The sequence below is a fragment of the Lobosporangium transversale genome (genome assembly GCF_002105155.1).
Source record: "Lobosporangium transversale strain NRRL 3116 chromosome Unknown BCR41scaffold_2, whole genome shotgun sequence".
Lineage (NCBI taxonomy): Eukaryota > Fungi > Mortierellomycota > Mortierellomycetes > Mortierellales > Mortierellaceae > Lobosporangium > Lobosporangium transversale.
In genome coordinates this window covers 164227-185832 of record NW_019028980.1, presented here as the reverse complement: position 1 = coordinate 185832, position 21606 = coordinate 164227, and the positions used below count along the sequence as shown (strand labels likewise).

Below are 21606 nucleotides of genomic sequence, written 5' to 3'. Positions count from 1 at the left end.
ATGAGTATGGTCAGAGCTTTCTTTTTTCCTCTTAAAACAACTCAATTCTCTACACACCCATGCACCGAACAATCCCTTTTGAAACATTTCTCACTATGTCTGCTTCCTTTTTTTTATTCCTCTTCCTCGTCTTCTCCCTCATGTATATATTCATTCGATTCTCTTAGCCGATTACTTTTTTTATGCTGTTGTCGTCAGTATGCTCAAAGAAACCAAGCTATGAAGCACATCAATCAAAAACGAATGCCTTAAAACTCAGTTGGAGAGATGAAAGCTATGTGTAAATCGCTGTTGCTGTCCAATGATGGACCATGAAGGAATTGTGGCTGGAATACAATGCTCTCCTCTTGCTTTACTAAATAGTCATCACACTCCCATCTCTCATTCCTCTTCCCCTCTTCCAACTCCCCTGCAGCCAGGAGTGTTATACAAGCAAAAAGAAGGAACAAGAGGAAGGTCAGGCGACCGTATACTTAGCATCTCCAGTTAGCAAGTTAACGAGCCACACCTTTGCTTATCTTACTACTAGTTTATAACTTTGATAGATGGCGCCCTCGAAAAGTACAATAAAAAACTATAGGAATCAACAAAATCAATTTTAAGTCTATTTTGTTTGACGACTGTTCGGGCTTCATATGAGGGTATATAAACATTTGAACGCTGCTACATGTCAATTTTTTAGCATACACATGGACTTTTATAAGGGATGTATCCATGCTTTGGCAAACATGCATCTTTTGATAACTACGTCACAGATCTTGAACTGTTGAAGCGCTGAAAGTACGAGGAAAGCGAGAACCATTTGTATTTTCTCTAGCGGGCGTAACTTCAAAATGCTCGGCCCCAAGGAATAAACCTCATATCTCCTATTACACAAAAGAGACAATACTGTCTTTTCTGCGGCCCAAAAGCACGCCATAACCCTATTGAAGCGTTCAGAGGCATTATTTGGCTCGAGATTCAAGGGTTAGATGGCTCTTAGTCAAGTTTTATTATTTTGAACAACACGAATCCTGTCTCTCAGTAATCTTCCTAAATGGCAGCTATTCAGGAATGCGGACTAATTCCACCAAATACTGGTAGATTTGGAAGATCAACAAGCATCGAGTAGCTACCTTTGATTTTGGGCTATTGGCACTTTTATGGTTTTTGGCGGGTCGAAAGAGTACCCATGCCTTTATAGTTCAGGGGCATCAATCTAAAGAAAGCGCACATTTATATGTCGTAATATGCTGTGTTGAACGGTGTTGAAAAGGGACACGGGCGCAAAAGGCGTAGTCGGTCGGCGTGGCTACTCTTCCCTTTATTCTCCTTTATCCATCTTTTTTGCTTTGCTTTGTTCCGCCTTTTTTTTTTTTTTTTTTTTTTTTTTTTCACAACTCGTATATTTCTTTGAGTATCCTCTTGTATTTCGCTGCTTAGCATATCCACCGCTTTTGGACACCTCCTCGGATCGCTTTACGGTAAAATTATCGTTTCCTCTCCCTTCTCCTCCCTCGATGTTTATTTTGTTGGCAGTGAATGCTCAAGCATTTATTCACTTTGACTCTTTCATTCATATACACTTGCATGTTTACACACAGATTATTATGAAAAGAATCAGACCTCTTCTTCCTTCCAGCCATTATCATTATCATTAGAAACACACCAACTCATGGGTAATGTTGATAACAGCGATAACAACGACTTTAGCAACCTCAGCTACGAGCCACAGTTTAAGGATACTAGTCAACCAGATCAACGTAATGATCACGAGAATAAAAGACAAAAGAAAAGAATGGCACTGGAGCTCGAGCAGCCTCCTGCTCTCAAATGGAGACCCAACATGCGACGAGCCTGGACCAGTACTGAGCAAGAGTCGCTCTATATCGCGGTAGAAAAATACAAACTTTATGGTCAATGGTATCAAGCCAAGACTCTCATGAACCTGGATAGGACTGCAGAGGAGATCGAACAAGAATATATACGACTTTATGCGGAAATCCCGGACTCTAACGAAGAATATGAAGAAAAATCAGAGGAACTTGAGAGAGCAAGAGAGGATAAAGAGGAGGGGCAAAATTGGGAGCTGCAACAAAGGCAGGATAATTATAGTTACATTTATGAGCTTAACGCGAGTAGACTTCGCACACCTTCAGTCACAGCCACTTCAGGTGAATCAAGCATGCGGTCCTCCAAAGACAATATGGCCATGTTGTCCGATTGCACCAAGGATGCGATGTCCAATCATTCTAAGGCGACGGTATCGGGAGTAATAACAACTTCAACAAGTCAGCCACTCCTTTGTGTTGAAAATGATGAGGATAATATAGAAGATGAGGACGATGACATGGGACAGAATCACGACAAACAACCACATCGGCAGCAGTATGGCCCGCATAATCATATTCCTGTCGGCACTGCACAACCTCCCGCACAGTTGAACCAACAAAATCAACAGCGGTACCAGCTACATCAACGTATGGCTCGTATCTGGACTCCAGAGCGATCAGAGTACCTCAAAAACTTGGTCGAGTTTTATTTTCCGGGATCTTACCGAATTAACTGGGTTTGGGTAGCAGCCCAGATGGGAAATGTCTTCACACGAAAGCAGTGCAAGAATAAATGGGAGATCATGCGCCGGCGCATGGGGACAGAGGAAGAGATCAATCTACTTAAACGTGGTTATCAAGAATTTGGGCCATCATGGGGACAAATTCAAGAAAAGTACCTTCCAGAGCGCTCTTCAGCTGGGATCTCAACTATGTGGAGCCTCTTGGAGACGCGCGAAGCAGAACAACGTCAGCTGAAACAGCAGCAACCAGAGCAGCGGCAGTCTAATACGGAAGTGCCACCAACAACAGGGCTAACGCGGAATTCACGTCATGGCAGACACCATTCAACATCATCCTTGAGGACACCCCAATACCCAGATGCTTCTCCCTTTGAGACTCCATTTGAGACTCCATTTGATGAGAGGGGTGCCTTAAGGAGCATGAGCGAGATAGAAAAGCAACAGCAGCAGCTAAATGAAGGATTGCAGAGAAAGCGAGCTATGACGTTGGATATTGAAGCCATGGATCTTAATTTTGATAGAAATCGCCAGTCTACAATCATCAACGAGCATTCGCTACTGGCAGCACAACCATTACCAACTATGTCACAGGAACATACTATTTCAAGGCATGTGCGCTATGCCTCTGAGGCTTCAGCACTCATACCGTCATCACCATTTCCATCATCAACACCACTGTATTCTCCAAGGATCTGGATGGATAGGAACCATCCTATGGCTTGGACGGAGCCATTAACAAGACGGCTGGAAGAGCTGGTACACCAACATTTCCCGAACCATCAAAAGATCAATTGGGTCAAGATCTCATCCATGATGGGCAGTAACCCCACAATATCGAGAGATCAGTGTAAGCGAAGGTGGTATTTGATTTCACAGAACAACAGCAGCCTCAGTAGCGGTAGTAATATTAGTAATAACTATAGTAACGACAGCAGAGATGATGATAATAGTGGCTTAAGTAATAATTCTCCACTCGATTATCATCGGGAAGGTGCCTGAGGATACGAATCTGGCAACGAAGAGAGGCAGATCGGGCTGTGTTCGTGTTGCATGGAAGTAACGCATAAGAGAAGTCAATATCTATATTAAAAAGATGAAAAAATTAATAGGTGGATTCATTGATAACAGCTTGAAGGTTCACTCATCTGTTGGTGGCAGGAGTCTTTATTCGATTTAGAGTGATTAAATATCAGATGTTTTTTTACCGAGAAAACACAGATAGCCCTACTGGATGCCAAAATGTGATTTGGTTGTCTTCTAATTTAATTTATGACTCTCACTTTTAACTTTTTGAAAGTTTATCCAAGACCGCGTCTACGATGAACTGGAGATTTAAAACGTAAACCTGTCCTCTTTGTTTTACTGTTCTAATCCTCAATACGCCTGTGTTTTTGAATCTCTGCTTCCGTTTTCTTCAGGGTCTTTGTTTTTCACCGCTTTCATATATTTTATCAGCTCAGCTTTAAAAAAAAAAAAAAAAAAAAAAAAAGATTATATTTGCCGCACGCTCCACACGTTCGACGTCTACTGTACCTCTCACAAGCCACTTGCCTGTCAAGTTCTGTTTATGGCGGTTCGAACTACTCGAAAAGCGTTCCTCCGCCGAGCGGCGCCACATCGGGTGTACGACACATCATCCGAGCACGGAAGTCCTGGCGGGCTGTGCCACATACCATCCAATCACGACCTGTGGAGGATTTAGCAGACCAGCAAGCGGAAGATGCAGAGGATGAAGAAAAGTTATATGACAGGATCTACAGTTCGATTGGCGAGTGTGCCCTACTTGCTCTCCTTGAGCAGGAGAGAGAATGGGAAAACAAAGAAAAGGAAGAAAGAAGACGTAAAGAAGAAGCAACAGGAGCTGAGCTTGGAGTCGAGCTTGGCTGAGTGGTTTGCATGGACACAGGTTGCTCTTCTTAGCTCAGCTGTGTTTGTCCTACTCAAGAGGACAACAAGCTGGAGCTTCCTCGGGTAGAGGGGACATTGGTTCCCTCGGCTACTGCAGGCTTATACTATCAAGCTGCTGCTGAGCTCGCCACTCCAACTCCCCCACCAGTCTACCTTGAACTAAAGCCTCTTTCGCAAAAGAGGAGTAAAGGCCATATATACCACGCTAGCCAAAATAGACCCCGTACGCACCAATTAGCTCAAGAGGCTGGAGAGCCAAGCTTTGACTACCAATAAATTCTCTACCCACCTAAAGGCTTAAGTGGCTATAACTCCGCAGTTGCTTTTCAAAGGTCGTATTTGGACGTAAAAAAGCAACAAGAGGTCAGTGCAGCATTATGGGAAGCACTGACAGCTATTGAGAACAAAGGAATCGATAGAACAATGATTGCAGCAGGATGTAAAGGAAAGTCATGAAAGGACTCCATTCACTCATTGTTTGTCTTGGGTGATGGTGAGTTTGCTTCAGGCTGTGACGAGACACTCTACTAACGATTTTTTTCTCTGCTTAAAAAAAGGCAATAGCAACAAATTGGATGGCACGCTTAATTAATAGAAAACGTTATCGACTAAGTTTTTTTATATCGTTGATAGATAAAATCACTTAGACTGAATACCATGTGTGCTGATGAATGACGCACTTCGATGGTGTGCTGCAGATGCAAAAACGTTAGAAACTTAGTTGGTTGCGCCATCGTATGTCCCAGTTGCCGCCAGGAGCGTGATTGAGATCACAATGGTGCAGACAACATAGCTCGGGCGACACATCACTTGACTATACATCAAGTAGGGCCTCCTGGACTATACCGGCCGTAAAACTCGTATTTCGTGGAGAAGCGACAGCTTTATAGCAATGCTAGATTTATGGTTCACGGAAGCAGGCCATCTACGGCTAGTAAACAATAATTTAGTACGCAAACTTCCATGGACGGTTTTTGCTCGCTGTGTAACATGAAATGATTTCATTCATGCCCATGTATTTAATGCTAAAATGCTTAAATTCCTTTTAAAACACCCATGTTGTATTCTCCATCTCGTCATTGTTGATGTGTTCCAGACCAACAATAACTAGCGATAACCAACAACAGCAACAATGTCATCACAACAATCATGTCATACTATCAATATCTTAGAACGTATTTCCTCTATATCGCTGTGGGATGCTTGATGGTTCTATGCGCAACAGTCAGAGAGCATATTTAGAATCTCTATAAAAACCCAATCTCTTCACTACTTTTTTCACTTGTAAAAAAATTCTTTCTCTCAACTATCATAACAGTAACGACAATCGAATTTAAGTAACAAACATGCCTCTCACTTTGTCAAAGTCCTCTCCTCCAAAACAAAGCTTTATCAGTCGCATCTTTGCTGGTAGCTCTTCATCCTCTTCAAGGCCTCGTAAGACTTCGTCTTCGGTGGCAAAGAAATCAAAATCATCAAAGTCATCACCGCTGATGAGTCGATTTCGCCGTACTCCTCCATCGACCATGGACAAACTTCAGGCCAAGTTGGACCCTTCTCCTAACGCCACACCAGAATCGATAGCCAAGAGGAAAGCCAAAAAGGCAAAAGCTAAGAAGGCCAGCCACAAGAATAGATCGTCTCTCTTTGGACGCAATTAATCAAACCACTTGTAGAAAATATCGTATCAGCCATATCAGTTTAAGCAGAAGATTAATAAGTAATAAAAATAACAAAATAAAAATAAAAAAGTGGTTCAGGAGTTACTTCATTCACTCTTGTTATACTTTTAAAATATTAATCTATTCATAGGCAACGTTTCTGATTAACTGATTATAGATATTTGTAAAGGTGATGACCATATTAGTAGGTTAAAAGAGAATTTATTGAGTAATAAAAATACAAGAATACATGACCGAAATAAAGTCAAGGAATTAATCCCTCCTCTCCGGTGGTGGACCGCAAGGTTGGAGCATTTTCTGTAAGCGGCGTCATGACAAAAAATATCGTTTTTTTAGGTTAACAAATAGGTGTGGAACCATATAAATATTAAGCAACTATTCATGAAAAAGAAAGAGACATGTCTTTTTTTTTTTATAGTAATAGTAAATTTTACCTCTGTAATGTTGAATTTGATCCGAGCGATGCTTTCATTCTCAGCAACAGCAAAATAAGAGATCATAGGATAATGTCCAACATAAGATGCGTAAGAATCTCGGGCCTGGTTAACGCCCCATTCGCTGAAGAAGAATAAAACAATCGATCTTTCTGTTAACGTCTGTCCATTCTCTTTGGATAACAGAGTTTAATCAACCATTAATGAGAAGAACTAAATCATGTTTTTCCCCCTCTTTTCCCTTCCGTTGCTTACTATTTGCTGGTATCAGGATGCCCAGTTCCTACGTATTTGGACTGCAAGTGCTCCAGCTGGCTGTTCAAATTCGAGCGATCCTATCGTTATACGCCATCATAAAAAAAAAAAGAAGAGTGAGCATATGACCAAATTGAGACTTAATAAGGGAATGCATCGCTATTAGTCCATCTACAACTCAAGTCCTGTCTGGATTCCTTGATGCTTGTCTTATTTACCATGATTGCTTAACGAAGTGGATGTTGAACTCAAGCATCCAACAAAAAACAGCCAGGATGTAACTCAAAATCTGTTTCATATCATGTGAACTGTTCCTTATTTATTCAGCCAATCAGCGTCCTCTAGTACTTAAGGACGAGGCTGCGTCACATAGCACGTGATATATCTTGAGCAACTTCACCTTTAAAAAGTGCCCATCTTTCATGACAAGGGATACACATGCATACATTGTTGACAATTTTATTTTTATATTGACCATGAGTAAGGGTTTTCAATGTCCTTTCACTATAAAGAACAGGATAAAGGAAGCAGACAGCACATAGTTTCAACTCACTAAATTATCTCTTTTCTTTCTCGCTGATCAACTCGGTATCAAATATTCTTTAGGCGGAAAACTTAGCCGTGAAGAATACAGGAAGCAAAAAGACTTGGAAGCAGCTCGAAAGGCAGGAACTGCTCCAGCTGCTAGAGATGAGGAAGGACGAGAGATTAACCCACATATCCCGCAGTATATCTCGGACGCACCATGTATGTATCGATTATTCTATTTATGTAGTTGTGTCAGTCGTCAATTTTTTTTATTTTATCACTTGTTCCTGAACGCAGAATTTTGAAATTAAACTCTCTCTATCGCCATTTTTGATTACGGAACCGATATTTTCTAGGGTATATTAATGATGGCCATACCTCATTGAAGCATCAGAGAGCACCAAAAAGAGAAAACGAACATTCGGACGAGTGGTACCAACGAGGACAAAGAGCAGTATGTATTGTGAAAATTCAAATGTTCTTTTTTTTATAAAGAAAATTCAAAAAAAAAAAAAAAAAAAAAAAAAAAAAAGTCAAGGTCCAATCTTTAACTTTTGAGAAAATTGTTTAATATCCTTTTTAATTGAATTTCCTCAGGGACCTGCAGCGACAAAATACAGGAAAGGAGCTTGTGAGAACTGTGGAGCCATAACACACAAAACAAAAGATTGTGTAGAGCGACCACGGAAAAAAGGAGCTCGATGGACAGGCAAGAATATCAAGGAGGATGAAATTATCCAAAATGTCGAAATGTCTTTTGATGCAAAGCGAGATCGATGGAATGGATACGATACAGCGGAACATAAAAAGATTTACGATGAGTATGAGAAAATCGAGGAGGCGCGGAGGAAACTCAAGGAGAGTGAATTGGATAAACAGGATGCAAAGGCGGCAGCCATGGCCAGCAAAATGGAAAACAATGCAAATGAATTTGGAGAGAGTGACGATGACGATGAAGACGAGGAGAAATATGCAGACAAATCAGATATGCCTGGACAAAAGGTCAATGCCAAAACAAGGACAACTATTCGTAACCTGAGGTAAGAAGCAATAGAGAAGGAAACACACACACACATATATATATATATGTTATGAAGCAAACGAGAAGACTCTCTGGTTTCTATAGCGCCTTGTTGCATGAGAAAGATCGTACTTAACTAACTATATCTCTTTTATTTTATTTTTTTTTATTTTTATTTTTTATTTTTTTTCGCTAAGAATTCGTGAGGATCGCGCCAAATATTTGTACAATCTTGACCCCAACTCTGCCCATTACGATCCTAAGACCCGCTCCATGCGTGAGAATCCACTCAAAGATCAGGATCCTAGTACATTAGTTTATGCAGGAGATAATTTCCAACGATACTCTGGAAACACATCAGATATGGCGAACGTTCAATTGTTTGCATGGCAGGCCGCAGAAAAGGGAACCGATGTTCATTTACAAGCTAATCCAACCCAGACCGAGTTTCTGCACAAGCAATTTAAAGAGAAAAAAGCAAAACAACAGGATACGAACAAGGAGAGTATATTGGCCAAATATGGTGGCGAGGAACATCTGGATGCACCTGCACGCGAATTGTTATTGGCACAGTCTGAGAATTATGTAGAGTATTCAAGAGCAGGTCGGGTGCTTAAGGGTCTGGAACCAGCCAAAGTCAAGTCCAAATATCAAGAGGATGTTTACATCAACAACCATACGACTGTTTGGGGCTCCTTCTGGGCGGATGGCAAATGGGGTTACAAGTGCTGCCGTTCGTTCCTCAAGAACTCTTATTGCACGGGCCTTGCTGGCATCGAGGCACATGAAGAAAGTACAAATGCTCTTTCTAAATCGTAATATATATAAGTATGTATGTATCAATATTAGTACTATAATATCTCTTTTTACTTTTTTTACAAAGATATCAATCCATGTAACCTCACAAAAGCTGTGGTTCCATGAAGAAATTGACTATTATTTGCATATAATCTGAAGGCTAAACCTGGTCAAACCGAGCCGTCACTTATATTACTTTGCCCCTAGAAAATGATATCCTGACAAATGCCACAAACGGTAGGCAAAATACGTGTGGAGCTTCTCATAATACATCATGGGAACTCTGAGTGGAACTTTTCAGTAAACAAGAGATACCAAATATGGAATATACCCTGGTCATTGTGACTGCTCATTTGTGGCCAAAAAAGGAAGAGTGGATTCAAATTTTAAACGGATTCGATGTGAAAATCGAAACGTGTACGGAATTTTGTTGGTTCCTTCTCTTCTTCATTGACCTTCTGGGGTAAATGGGTGCTTTATTTTTTATTATTAATTTTTTCAAAATGTATTGGCGATCAAGAGGCGATTTAATTACCAAAGCTCAATAAGATCATCACCCACTATCAGGCATCAGGAGTTAGATCAATTTTTCTGCTAAGAATACATCATCGACATTTGATCCAACATTATTGCATGAGGAAACTATCATCATTTGACTTATTTACAGCATTTCGAGATTACAGGATAAAAGCAACTATAATTCAATCAATCAATTAATCAATCAACCTGTTAATCAATCATGACGTGAAAGAGATCAATCAACAGCGAAACTTTTTTGTTTTGTACTCACTCCACCATCATCAACAAATTTTTTTTAATGTCTTGTAGAATTGATTCAACATGCCTCACTCATATGGTATCCGCGCCCGCACCCGTCACATGTTCGCCCGTAACTTCAGGGAGCATGGTATGCCTATCAAGCTTACCACCTACTTGAAGACCTACAAGGTTGGCGATATTGTTGACATTAAGGCCAACGGTGCTATCCACAAGGGCATGCCCCACAAATTCTACCATGGGTAATACTTTCGCTTTCTTTTTTTTTTTTTATGTGGTTACTTTAACAAAAACGTTAGTTTTTACAAAAAAAAAAAAAAAAAAAAAAAAAAGAAAAAAGGTCGGGAAGAGTTGTCAGGAATCAGCAGAAATCAACTACAGGAATCAGAGATCACTTTTTTCAACTTGATTTTGTTAGTGACGGAGGAAGAGGAGGAGACGAGAACACTTCACCGGGACGTTTTTAAAGTGCGTTTTTTTTTTTTTTTTTTTTTTTTATATAAATCTTGACATACTTCACTACTGGAAAGCAGGAAGGATACCCTTACAAGCTCTCAAGGAGCAATTGACTTTTGATCAGGCTTTTCCGTTTGTTCAAGTCTTACGAAACTTTACGACACTGTCATCATCATTTCTTATTTTTTTAAAAAAAAAAAAAAAAAAAAAAAAAGCTTTTTCTCGTTTCTTTCTTTACAGAGCGCCACTCTCTTTAAAGTTGCAGAATAGAAGGGACAACCTCATCTAGGAGGAGGAAGTGGAGAAGAAAGAGAAAGAGTAGAACATTTGGGAAGGCAATGTTTATTATATAATGTTAACTTTCCTTTATTGTCTCTGTTTATTAGTCGCACTGGTATCATTTACAACGTGACCAAGTCCGCTGTTGGTATCATCATCAACAAGAGGGTCGGCAACCGCTACCTCGAGAAGCGTGTCAACATCCGTGTTGAGCACATTAAGCACTCCAAGTGCCGTGATGACTTCTTGCGTCGCGTCAAGGAGAACGCTGCTGCCAAGCTTAAGGCTAAGACTGACGGTGTCAAGGTCAACTTGAAGAGACAGCCCGTCCAGCCTCGTGAGGCCCGCTTTGTCACCATCAAGAACAACACCCCCACCACCCTCAACCCCATCCCCTACGACAGTAAGTTTATTTTGACTACATCCGATGTGAAAAGAGAGAAAAAAAAAAAAAAAAAAAAAAAAAAAGCTTTTGAAGCCAATGCTTGACAGTCTCTAACATGTATGATGCTTGTTTTCTATTTATTTGTCCTGATTATAGCCCTTGTTTAAGATGCTGTGGTGTGTGGAATTGATTATAGTGTGGAAAAATCGATGCAAAGCAATAAACAAACGAAGCAGAAATGCTTCCACAGAAGACAACTTTATTTAATGAAGGGAGGTTTTGGTAACAGAAGAGTACCTTTTTGAAGATTATGCGTTGAGTATTGAAGAAAAAAAAAAAAAAAAAAAAAAAAAACAACTACAATATGTCAAAGGAAAGAGATTTTCAGATATTTATTTATTTATTTATTCGTTTATCATTTTTTTTTTTATCAAAAGGAATGCATGTATAAAAAAAAAAAAAAAAAAAAAAAAAAAAGTTAAATATGACCCATTACAATGCTAAACTTGAGTGTTTGGGGTTGAAGATGGTGGTGATGACGCCCGTAGATCCTTTGAGCTTCACAATTACATTCTGGTAGTGGATCCTTTTTATAAGGACTAGTACCACTCATATCATCATGTCCGTCTTTGACATCCCATTCAAAACCTCTCGTAGCAGTTGTGGTTGCCTTCGTATTTTGGCGAATGCCTTTTGACTTTTGCTCTCCTTTTTTCTTCTGACGGTGCTGTTGCTGTTGCTGTTGCTGTTGAGGCATATCTACGAGAAAACTTTCCGAAGTGGAATTCAAATCCTTACCCATGTCTTTTTCCGTCTCCCTTCCCTTATTATTACCCAACGAGGAGCAATTCGACGAACCTTCTCTTGTATCGTCACTACTATCACTACTATTCTGTCGCCATGAATCAAATCCACAGCATACACTTGTAAATTTGGCTTCGTCATAATCTTTGGATGTGACGGGCATGTAATTAGGTGAACACAGGCTTGAAGAGCGCCACCCCTTTTTATGGCCATAAACAAAAAGTGTAAGTATGGCTATCTTTTTTTTTTTTTTTTTTTGTGCAAAACTGCAAAACAACGATCCCCTACAAATAAACTTTACCCAACTCTGCATGGTGAAAAAATCGTCGGGACTACTTTGAAATTGAGTTATTGTATGGTTTGGACCGAGAGAGGCTGCAAAGATCTTGAACCAAGTCCTAACTTTCTCTCGTTTATCAACATAGTAACTGAAGGATCGTTTCATCGATACTATGCTGCTTTCATCGATTGTCAGAAGCGCATGATGTTCTTTGTTGGGAAGATCGTCTTCGTCCTCATTCTCCTCTTCACTGTCAGATCTTACAAAGAATGGCGAATGCGTAGACGATGATTTTGGCGAAGGGGGGGAGGAAGATAAAGAGGAGACTGTACGGACTGTATGCTCCTGTTGATGTATCTGATTTGCTGCTCGAAAACCCCAAGTTGACCACAATGCAAAGGACAATGATGGATTATTACTATGCGGAGTGTTATTAGCCCTGGGCTCCAATGAAGCTCCTGTTGATTGCGTTACTGAGGAAGAAGGAGCTGATGGAAAAGTAAAAGCATGCGTGGGTTGTCGCGGAGGTTTAGTGACAAGAGTATTATCGGGAAATTTGCGACGATGAAGATATACGCCCAACTGAACACCCTTGGGCGATGGTAACTTTTGGATGTACACGTCCCAGTAGGATCTATTAAATACGCATGAGCAAAAAAAAAAAAAAAAAAAAAAAAAAAAATTATTTCAATGAAGGATTAAGCCTTTCAATTCCCCAAGCTCATCTTCCCACTACATACCCAGCGTAGAAAAACATGTCAGACGGGGAGCGAACGTTGTCTTGTAGCTGATCAATGTCCCCAAACTCGACACTGATCCGGAAGGGTGCATACAAGGAGCATCGTTTGTTAGGAGTGATCTTATTCGGCACATTGCTCGATGACAAGGAAGCATCTGCAAGCTCGAGTCGCTGAGAAGGGGAGGAGATATCACCGATGAGTGTCCTATCCTGGTCTGGAATAGACCAATCCCGTTTCTCTCTCACATCTGATTCTTGGTTTTGTTGTTGATTATGGTCTTCGAAATCAAAAACATCCAAGGGTCCATCATCTTTGACGCTGCGGTCGATCATTGCCCGCAACTCTGTCTGATGCCATAGGGCTTCGTGAATCACCTCAGATCGCGTAAATCGCTCGCCTGTGAGGGGATCAATATCACGTAGGATGATTTGCAGCTGCTCAAACGACATGTGCATATAGATGATGCTTGTTGAGAACAGAGTATCATATACTATTTCATCTTCGTCTTCTTCCATCTCGAATACTGTATTTTGCGATGATGGGTGTTGCTGTAGATCGTGAGTCGATGTGGTAATAGTTTGCCGAGACGAAGATGGAAGATCTTGTCTCTTCTTTTTTCTTGCCATTGCCTTCCTCCTACGACTATGTACAATTTCCCGACAAAGTTTGTACCGCTCCCATTCTCCCGGGACCCAGAATGCGTCCGATCCGATTACATTTACAAGCCATGAAGCGGGTAAAGCTTCAAAGACCTGAAGACACTTGATCTTGGGATCGTCATATCCATTGCGACAGAGGAAGGTGTGGCAAGCATCAGCAATTCGAGCGGACCAAGGGTAATAATTAGTTTGATGAGTAAACTCGACCATTCTGGTGACATTGAGGGTTGAGAGTGTGCGAATGATGAAAGCACAGCACCGTTCACATAGTTCATCGATGCCTAAATAAGCTCCCGAGGCAAGCACAGACAAGGCATTCTTGGACGATAGAGACATAGTTGAGCGCATGATGTAATTATTCTTTGTCACTTCTCCTCCTCTTCCCCCCGCACCGATGTAATCCTTGTTGGATCGGATGTTGTTATCGTTAGAGTTACCGTCGCTCGTTGTTTTAATGGTAGCGGTATTAGTAGCAGTAACTGGTGATGTTGATGTTGCAGGTCCTAACGTTCTGTCATCGCTGTTGCTGCTGTTGTTAATACTGTCTTCTTCTTCTGTCCAGACACCATACAGGCTCCCGATCGCAATCTCAAACCCCTCCTGGGAGATGTTTGTGTCATCAAATTTGATCTCAACGACCTGAGATTCCCGTTCTTTCCATGGTCCTCGCTGGAACATGGCCTCAAAATAGGAAGATTGGGTCAAGATGAGCCGATGAAGATGATAGGTCTTATCAAAGACATGGATCGTGATATCACTTCCGATCCCTTGAATCAAACCTTGGGTGGCAATGTGACGAGCCAAGCTAGAGATATGCTGCAGTGCCCTTGAAGGGGTTGGAAGCATGGATGCCCTTGCTGCTTCAGAGTCAGGAGAAGGCAAACCGGAGCTGGAAGACGAGGAGGAGAAGATAGAACCAAATCCATCGCTGGTGACGACTGTAGAAGGTGTCAGCGTGGAAATAGAGGGATTGGGGAGCATTGTACACTTGTCGAACTCTGAAATGAAAAAGAAAAAGAAAAAAGGCCAAGAAGGATACAAAAAGATGTAGCCTTTGGATGCCAATTGGAAAAGTGAATGAAGAAAGTTGACCGGTGCTATTTAATGCCCTGTCCGTTTGTAATGCCACCGAGCCTATACGACAAAAAAAAAGAAGATATAGTAACAAAAGCAGTAAAAGCGAGAGGTATACACCAAAGGGAATGATATACAAGTTCAACAATGCGCCAAAAGAAAAATTGAAAACAATGAAAATGAGAGAAAGAAGGAAAAAAAAAAAAAAAAAAAAAAAAAAAAGAAACGGAGCCTAAGTGATATTTGTGCCATTGCCCAGATACAATGATAGGCACATGTCCTTCTGTTTTCAGGGGTAAAAGATCCAGCCACTTCTCCACGCACAGAGAGTAATATCTGAATGTCGCATTAGAAAGGGCTACTGCAAGCTCTTCTATTGCACTTACACGCTACCTTTATTTTCAAGTGATAAATGGGATGTGAAAGGAGCTTGACTAGTAGTTTTTTTTTTTTTTTTTTTTTTTTTAAAAAAAAGACGAAGCTTCTTTCTCACATTCTCACAATCAATTGCCTTTTCCTTCTTTTTGTTAGTCATCAACATACCCCTGATTTCTTTTCTTCTTTTTTTATAAACGTCACGGAATGTAGGGATAGTCAACCCCACATTTTTTTTTTTTTTTTTTTTTTTTTTGAACAATTCTGTCGTACATGCAAGAAGGAAATGTCCTCCGATTTGTTTTGTGGTTACGTGAATAAGCAATGTTCTCCAAGGTTTGTTTCTTTACATCCATATTAAACTATTTAAACGAGCAGAACTTTGGAGTTCTCGAGTGGCTTCATAGGCTCTTTTTTCTTTGAATAATACTAAGGTCCTCCGCATGGAGCATCCTTTCTTCGCATCAAAAGTATTCTTATGTATATCGCTGTAGTATATATTACCTACCTATACTCCTTGGCCTCACCTATCTTTTAGCTCATAGTGGACGTGAGGACACCCTCTGACCCAAAAAAAGATCATTAATACAGTCTGACAGCGCCTAGTGCGAAATAACATTGGGAGGAGGCCATTAATACTGACTAGGCCATAGCGCAAGGAGAGATCGCCAGCTCATTTTTATGATAAAGTAGAGTGGATAGGAAGAAAAGGATGAAAATCACGTTCAATTCCCATGTAAAAAAAAAACATTCCGAACTCTTTTAGGCTTCTTTGAAGCGTCGTAAATAAATGACATCTGTTCAGTGCTCAGACTTGGAAAAAACAAAAAAACAAAAAAAAAAAAAAATCCACGGATACTCAATTTCATCCATTGATCGGCTCAAAACGCCAACTTTTATTTGTTCTTTTCAGATGCATGTAAAAAAAAAAAAAAAAAAAAAAAAGAAGGTTCGTTTTGATCCAAAAAAAAAATAATGAAAAACAAACAAATGTGGGAGAGTAACTAGAGTAAAGTTTTTTTTTTGTAAAAAAGGAAAGTCAATAGTGATGTGCATAGTAATAATAAAAATAACAACAAAAACAACAATGGCAACAGGCGTAAAGGCACAAAGGTCATTCGAATATACAGACATATTTATTTTTGTTTTGGCGAACAAAAAGAGCTTTATAACATACGCCACGAGAGAGGAGTGAAGAAGGGTATTAAGCTTCAAGTTTTATTAGACTGTTGTTGCTCGTCAGAGTAACTGGTGGATTAAATGTTGCTGTTATTGAGAGGCATCACTGCTCATGCTGCATATTAAATATTATATTGACATCTGAAGTTTATTTGTTTGATTGTCTGAAATGGCCCTTTTGGCTTTTAGTATTTGTTTGGATTGTTTTCTTTTCCCTGCTTGTCCTACAGTCTTTCTTTGTTTTGCGGCCATATTTGGTTGAGATTGATAGACATTTAAAAGATGAATAGCTTTAGGTGGACATGAAGGACAAATGAAATGTTATGAAGTGAAGTGGAGGTGATTTTTCTTTTCTTTTCTTTTCTTTTCTTTTCTTTTCTTTTCTTTTCAAGAAGGCTGTCAAAGGACGTCAGAACAATTATATATAATGACTTGTGGAGGTGACGAAGGGTCCGTCATGATTCTAGTGTTTCTTTTTTTTATTTTTTATTACAAAATATATACCGCCGATACACTAGGGTGGATTAGTGTATGTTTATTTATGCAACCCCCACATTCAGCTGTTGACAGGGTTCACCCCACAAATTTTTTATTTGATTTTTCTGTCTGTAAGGTTCAAGCGATATTAAATAGATATTAAAATACCTTTGTTTATCGATTTTGAATTATCATTGTATCCTCTTTGCCACGGGAGATTTCACCATTGGAGGTCAGCACTGGGCCATGTTCCAGTAAGGAGGACAGGACAGGATGGAAAAGGAGTAGAAAAAGAAGCAGGGATTTCAAAAAGAGAGAGGCGAGAGTGCATTGCATTCTTTGGAACGCATGATGAGGATGTTCCCAGTCCTCTGGTGTGGTTTTTCAAAATGGGAGGGCTTTTTTTTAGCCACATTCATGTGTTCAATTTTCAAATGTGTTACAGAACTCTTTCTTGGACATTGTAAGCAGTACATAAACTGTAGACGTTGGTTTTGGCTTGTGGAATAGACCAATCCAATTTTGCCTTGATCGCCTTTCTTTTCGATAGAGTCCGTCATTCTACACTCCCAACTGTATTGCGTCAGGTTAGGAAGAAAAACAACAGAAAGAAGTGTTAGAACAGACCAGATCGAAAAAAACAAAAAACAAAAAATAAAAAATAAAAAAAGTATCCATTGTCCGTGGCAAAGCATGGTTGTGCACAAAGTTAGGTATATTTCTTTCCACAAAGAAACTTTAGAACCAATTTGATTTCGTACCTGATGGAGCCTGTCCAAATACACGTAAAACACAACAGATATTCAAAAGAGCTTGCTGAAGCCAACTAAATGCAGCAGTATTTCTCACTTTTCCGGGTCAAGCAATGAGGCCCTGGTCCTTGAATCGATGATTTGGCAAGAAAAAGCCGTAAAAAATACATGCATTCCTCACCCCTTAGTTTTGCATGAAAACGAGCTTTGCTTCTGTTGTTTACAGATGTCCCTTTTTTCTTTTTTTTTTTTTTTTTTTTTTTTTTTTTTTCAGAAGCAAGGAAAAGGTAAGAGTATTACACGTAGATTATCTGTCCACCCTTGATGGATGTTAAATCTGCCAAAAGATAAAGGAGACTTACAAGATAAAATCTTCTCAATGGAGCTGGAAGTTAAGAGGGTGTGTCCTCGAGTGCTTGACATGAGGGATGACGTTGTCCAATCTGCAGAGGAGGCTGACTCGGGAGCAGTGATCTCCGTATAACTGTAAGTAATATTATTCAGTACTATTTATTCTATTCAATAGAAATGAACTTTAGTTTTGATAGAAGAGCTTAGCTACCAAATGCGGCTCAAGCTCAAGTAGCTGCTTCTTGTGGAGAGACAAAGGGAGAGAAGTGCTATTGGTGTCATGAAGCGGAAAAAAAAAATCAGAAAGGAGGAGGAAGCCCTTCTATTCTTGTCAATGTCTCAAGGAGACGATGGGGGAAAGGATACCTTCTGGAGCATACATGAACTTTCTTTATTTTTTTTTTAGGTGTCAAAGTCCTGGACAACAGACACAAGGAATATTTTTATATATATAATATATCATAATTCATGAACTAAAAACATTAAATATTCATTTCTGCATCGAACAGAGATGGATACGGCACCCTCCTACGATCTCGTCTACGTTGGAAAACAGGAGTACAATCCACATGTACTCTCGGCGCCAGTGACTGTTGTTTAAACAAATGAATATTTGAGTTTTTAATGTCATTCAATTCAATCCGTTACATCAATATCCACATCAATATCAACAATATCAACATCATTGTCAAAATCAATGTAATGTCAATAACAATATCAATGTCAATATCAATGTAGTGTCAACAGTATGCAGCATTCATCCCCATTTGAGGAAGGCCCGATTTTATTTTGTTTTGCAGCAATCACAAGTGCAATATGTATTCCCTGTATAAAAAAAAAAAAAAGAACGGCGTTTTAGTTAATTATAACACTACTGCACAATATATAATTGAGAAGAATGGAGTAGATAGAGTAGATAGGCAACAGAACACGAATTCATTTGGACAATGACGGAGACAAGTATCTGGAGGTGTTATTTGTTATTCATCTTTCATAAACAATCTCGTGTCTTTATGTAAACACGAGCACGAGAAGAATGATTGTTTCTGCTAAGGGAAGCAAACTAAGCATTGAGGATATGGTCGTTCATTGAGTGTATTTGACAGTTAGGGTGCATGCGCATGTACCATACCCAGGATGGGATCCTTGTGAGCATAAATGTTAATATGAGTTCATCCGTTCTGAAATGAAAAATGATCTAAAAGCACAGAATGCATTGACTCGAGAAAGAAAGGAGAGGAAAGAGAAGAGCAAGAGTGTCATATGTTTGTTGCACAAAGGAGAACACAACGTTTTTTTGCTTTCAATGGCACATAGACTACTGCAGCTTGCCATTGGGACTTGGGACTGGGGCTAGGCTAGCCTTGCTTTTCATGGTCAAACCTCATTACCTCCACTTCCTCTTCTCCCTTCTCTCTCTCTTTCTCTCTCTCTCTGCCTCCGCTTCTGCTTCTGTTCCGTTGGCTTTTGCTTCTGCTCTATTGACTTCTGCTTTGCTTTTTTTTGCTTCCAATCTTTTATCTCTACTTCTTCTGGATCTGCCAGCTTTCATTCAGATCTCACTTTGTCAACATTCTGTTCATTCATTCAACCATTTTCATATTACACAATAGGGATTTATTATTCATTCATTCACTCACATTACTTGCATCGCTCAACTCACTCTACTCACTCTACTCACTCTACTCACTCTACTCACTCAGCTTACCCGGATATTCCTTCTCTCTGACTCGCTGTTTCATACCCATCTTAATCCATTTAGTTGATTATACCCTCATCCACTGCATCTACTCTTTTAACGCACATATAACTATCCTATTGACTTGAGCCGGACAAGGTAAAGTCAGACATTCAGATCAAAAGCCATCCTAGTTTCTTTTGCCCTTTTTGTCTTGTTGTATACTCTTTTTATTTATCTTTTTTTATTTTCTAAAAAATAAGAATAAAATAAAAAGAAAGAAAAAAAAAAAAAAAAAAAAAAAAAGAAGAGGTGGAGTTAAAGAGATCTTTCATCACATCCCTTCATGTTTCTTCAACATCTCAGGAACATGTGTCGTTCAAAAGCTGAGCTCCAACTCGATTTTTTTTTTTTTTTTTTTTTTTTTTTTAATTTATGGTACCAAAACGCAAAAGTCAATAATTGCGCAATGCTGATGCTGATGCTGATGCTGATACCGCTTTCATAACTGTCGTTGCTTCAATTCAAAGGCATTGTCTTTATTCGCAAAAATATCCTCTTTGTAATACTGAATACATTCGTCAATGATACAGCCATTTTCGGTACTTGCACAGGCTCATCATACGCGTGTCTTTTTTGAGTGTAGGCGTCCGCTCGGATGAGTGCTGCTCTTTTTTTTTTCTTTCTTTTTTTTTTTTTTTAATATATTGCAGCAATACAGTTGTTTGTTCCAACATTTCCTCTTGAATTCACCTGCAGACCGTGTCGTTAGCCAGTTATTAGAGGGATCTTATATATTGTTAATCACAACGGTTCTAACTGAACCCCTTGTTGCTTTTTATTCTTTTATTTCGTTCATTTTGCTTCTTTTCTTCTGTGCGCTAGAAGCCTCTGTTTGCATACATTAACTTTAGGCTCTTGCTTTAGTGCGTCAACAGTGCAGTAGGTAAGCCACTCGTCATGTACGCTAAAGGATATGATGAAGGACTTGGGTCTAAGAATCATTGTGACCCTGTCTTCTTCCCTTGACGCTCTTTTGTGGCGCATTGTTAGTGCTGGGCTGGAGCCAGATGCTGTGTGATTATTTTCACCATTAACACATGCATCGAAAAAAGAAAAAGTATCGTGATGCCCTCTTGTAGCGGTATTGATTCTCCCGTCACAGCTAGGCAAAACGCCTCTCTTTCTTTGTAATTATCCTTGGTCATTGACAGTTCCGTCCCACATCTTACTTGTGCCTTATTTTAAGAGAAAAAGTGGTGTGTGTCAAGGAAGAAAGGAAAGCGAATCGATTCGTACTACTCTTCGGTGTAGCCCCCTTCCTTTGTTTCTCCTTTTTTTTTTTTTTTTCCCAATCTTTCTCCTTTCGAACACCCTTTTCAATTATGGGAGGCTATTTCTTCCAAGGTTACACCCCTACTTTTTTGTTGTTATCAGTTCTATTGAGTTTCTGCTTGGGAAGCAATCAATGTAAACGGAATGTGAAAGGAATGTGTAGCGAAGACATGCCGTTCTGTTCTTGCCATTTTGTTCGGTACGCGATATGCGATGCACGATACGCGGTATGGGCTTCCATTATTTTCTGTTTATATAACCCTTGATCACATTCAGTACGTGCAGGTCATATAAATGATGGAAGAGCAAAGCGAATAGATGAGAGACATAGAAACATAGAAACGAATACAATCAACAAAACTATTGCTCATGATGCTGTGCAACCATCTGTCTATTCATTCAACTATCAAAAAGAAAAAAGGGGATGGGGAATAAAAGACAAAAACGGAAAGATGCAAACAAACAACAGAAGAGCCGACTGAGCAAGACAGCAACTTGCGCGTAGTCTATATTTCTCCACTCATCTTTTGTGGGCCTCCATTGTGCCCAACTTGGTGAGCGAGAAAGAGAGATTTGTCGATGCTTCTCTTTCACACTATTACTTTGCACACTTGGTGCACTCATCAATTTCCGGCTCGCTCTCTTTCTCTATCTTTCTCTCCCTCTATCTCTTTTTTTTTTTCCTTTCAACTTTTCTTTGTTGCCTTATTGCCTTTGCATGTCATTCCCTTGTTGACAAACTGAATACATGTATCTAAGTATTGGTAATTTACAAGAAAAGCTTTATTCTCGCCATATCCTACCTTTAGACCTCAACTCCGATCT

At 39.7% G+C, this 21606-nt stretch overlaps 5 protein-coding genes across 5 annotated transcripts; 3 read left to right on the top strand and 2 right to left on the bottom strand.

Moving 5' to 3' along the window:
* Positions 1–1654: 1654 nt before the first annotated feature.
* On the top strand, positions 1655–5054 carry BCR41DRAFT_391592 (hypothetical protein; the record flags this gene model as incomplete). Its single annotated transcript, XM_022028374.1, has 5 exons — positions 1655–3545; positions 4098–4394; positions 4500–4646; positions 4758–4901; positions 5020–5054. The coding sequence occupies 5 exons, from the start codon at positions 1655–1657 to the stop codon at positions 5052–5054; spliced, it is 2514 nt and encodes an 837-aa protein (XP_021885810.1).
* A 1278-nt stretch (positions 5055–6332) lies between these two features.
* BCR41DRAFT_330688 (splicing factor 3B subunit 5/RDS3 complex subunit 10) lies at positions 6333–7086 on the bottom strand. The gene is made up of 4 exons (XM_022021760.1): positions 7052–7086; positions 6834–6913; positions 6579–6702; positions 6333–6441 (listed from the first exon to the last, which is right to left on the bottom strand). Exons 1-4 carry the CDS (start codon positions 7052–7054, stop codon positions 6397–6399), a joined length of 252 nt encoding a protein of 83 aa, XP_021885809.1. The 5' UTR covers positions 7055–7086; the 3' UTR covers positions 6333–6396.
* A 192-nt stretch (positions 7087–7278) lies between these two features.
* BCR41DRAFT_330685 (Pre-mRNA splicing Prp18-interacting factor-domain-containing protein) lies at positions 7279–9284 on the top strand. Its single transcript, XM_022021759.1, has 5 exons — positions 7279–7313; positions 7440–7580; positions 7718–7815; positions 7959–8401; positions 8580–9284. The coding sequence occupies exons 1-5, from the start codon at positions 7310–7312 to the stop codon at positions 9199–9201; spliced, it is 1308 nt and encodes a 435-aa protein (XP_021885808.1). The 5' UTR covers positions 7279–7309; the 3' UTR covers positions 9202–9284.
* A 327-nt stretch (positions 9285–9611) lies between these two features.
* BCR41DRAFT_344675 (60S ribosomal protein L21-A) lies at positions 9612–11364 on the top strand. Its single transcript, XM_022022566.1, has 4 exons — positions 9612–9643; positions 10009–10199; positions 10800–11095; positions 11234–11364. Exons 2-4 carry the CDS (start codon positions 10021–10023, stop codon positions 11242–11244), a joined length of 486 nt encoding a protein of 161 aa, XP_021885807.1. The 5' UTR covers positions 9612–9643; positions 10009–10020; the 3' UTR covers positions 11245–11364.
* Positions 11365–11555: 191 nt separating this feature from the next.
* BCR41DRAFT_418229 (hypothetical protein) lies at positions 11556–14814 on the bottom strand (the record flags this gene model as incomplete). Its single annotated transcript, XM_022029598.1, has 3 exons — positions 12902–14814; positions 12183–12795; positions 11556–12080 (listed from the first exon to the last, which is right to left on the bottom strand). The coding sequence occupies exons 1-3, from the start codon at positions 14539–14541 to the stop codon at positions 11556–11558; spliced, it is 2778 nt and encodes a 925-aa protein (XP_021885806.1). The 5' UTR covers positions 14542–14814.
* Positions 14815–21606: the final 6792 nt, after the last annotated feature.

What these genes read in the sequence shown, in the direction of transcription:
- BCR41DRAFT_330685 (XM_022021759.1), top strand. An exon ending in ACCAACGAGGACAAAGAGCA is followed by an intron (nt 7,816 to 7,958) that starts GTATGTATTGTG and finishes GAATTTCCTCAG; the next exon opens with GGACCTGCAGCGACAAAATA. An exon ending in ACAACTATTCGTAACCTGAG is followed by an intron (nt 8,402 to 8,579) that starts GTAAGAAGCAAT and finishes TTTTTCGCTAAG; the next exon opens with AATTCGTGAGGATCGCGCCA.
- BCR41DRAFT_330688 (XM_022021760.1), bottom strand. An exon ending in CATCCTGATACCAGCAAATA is followed by an intron (nt 6,703 to 6,833) that starts GTAAGCAACGGA and finishes ATTCTTCTTCAG; the next exon opens with CGAATGGGGCGTTAACCAGG. An exon ending in TCAAATTCAACATTACAGAG is followed by an intron (nt 6,442 to 6,578) that starts GTAAAATTTACT and finishes CGCCGCTTACAG; the next exon opens with AAAATGCTCCAACCTTGCGG.
- BCR41DRAFT_344675 (XM_022022566.1), top strand. Translation starts at nt 10,021, where the DNA reads ATGCCTCACTCATATGGTATCCGCGCCCGCACCCGTCACATGTTCGCC. An exon ending in CCCCACAAATTCTACCATGG is followed by an intron (nt 10,200 to 10,799) that starts GTAATACTTTCG and finishes TCTGTTTATTAG; the next exon opens with TCGCACTGGTATCATTTACA.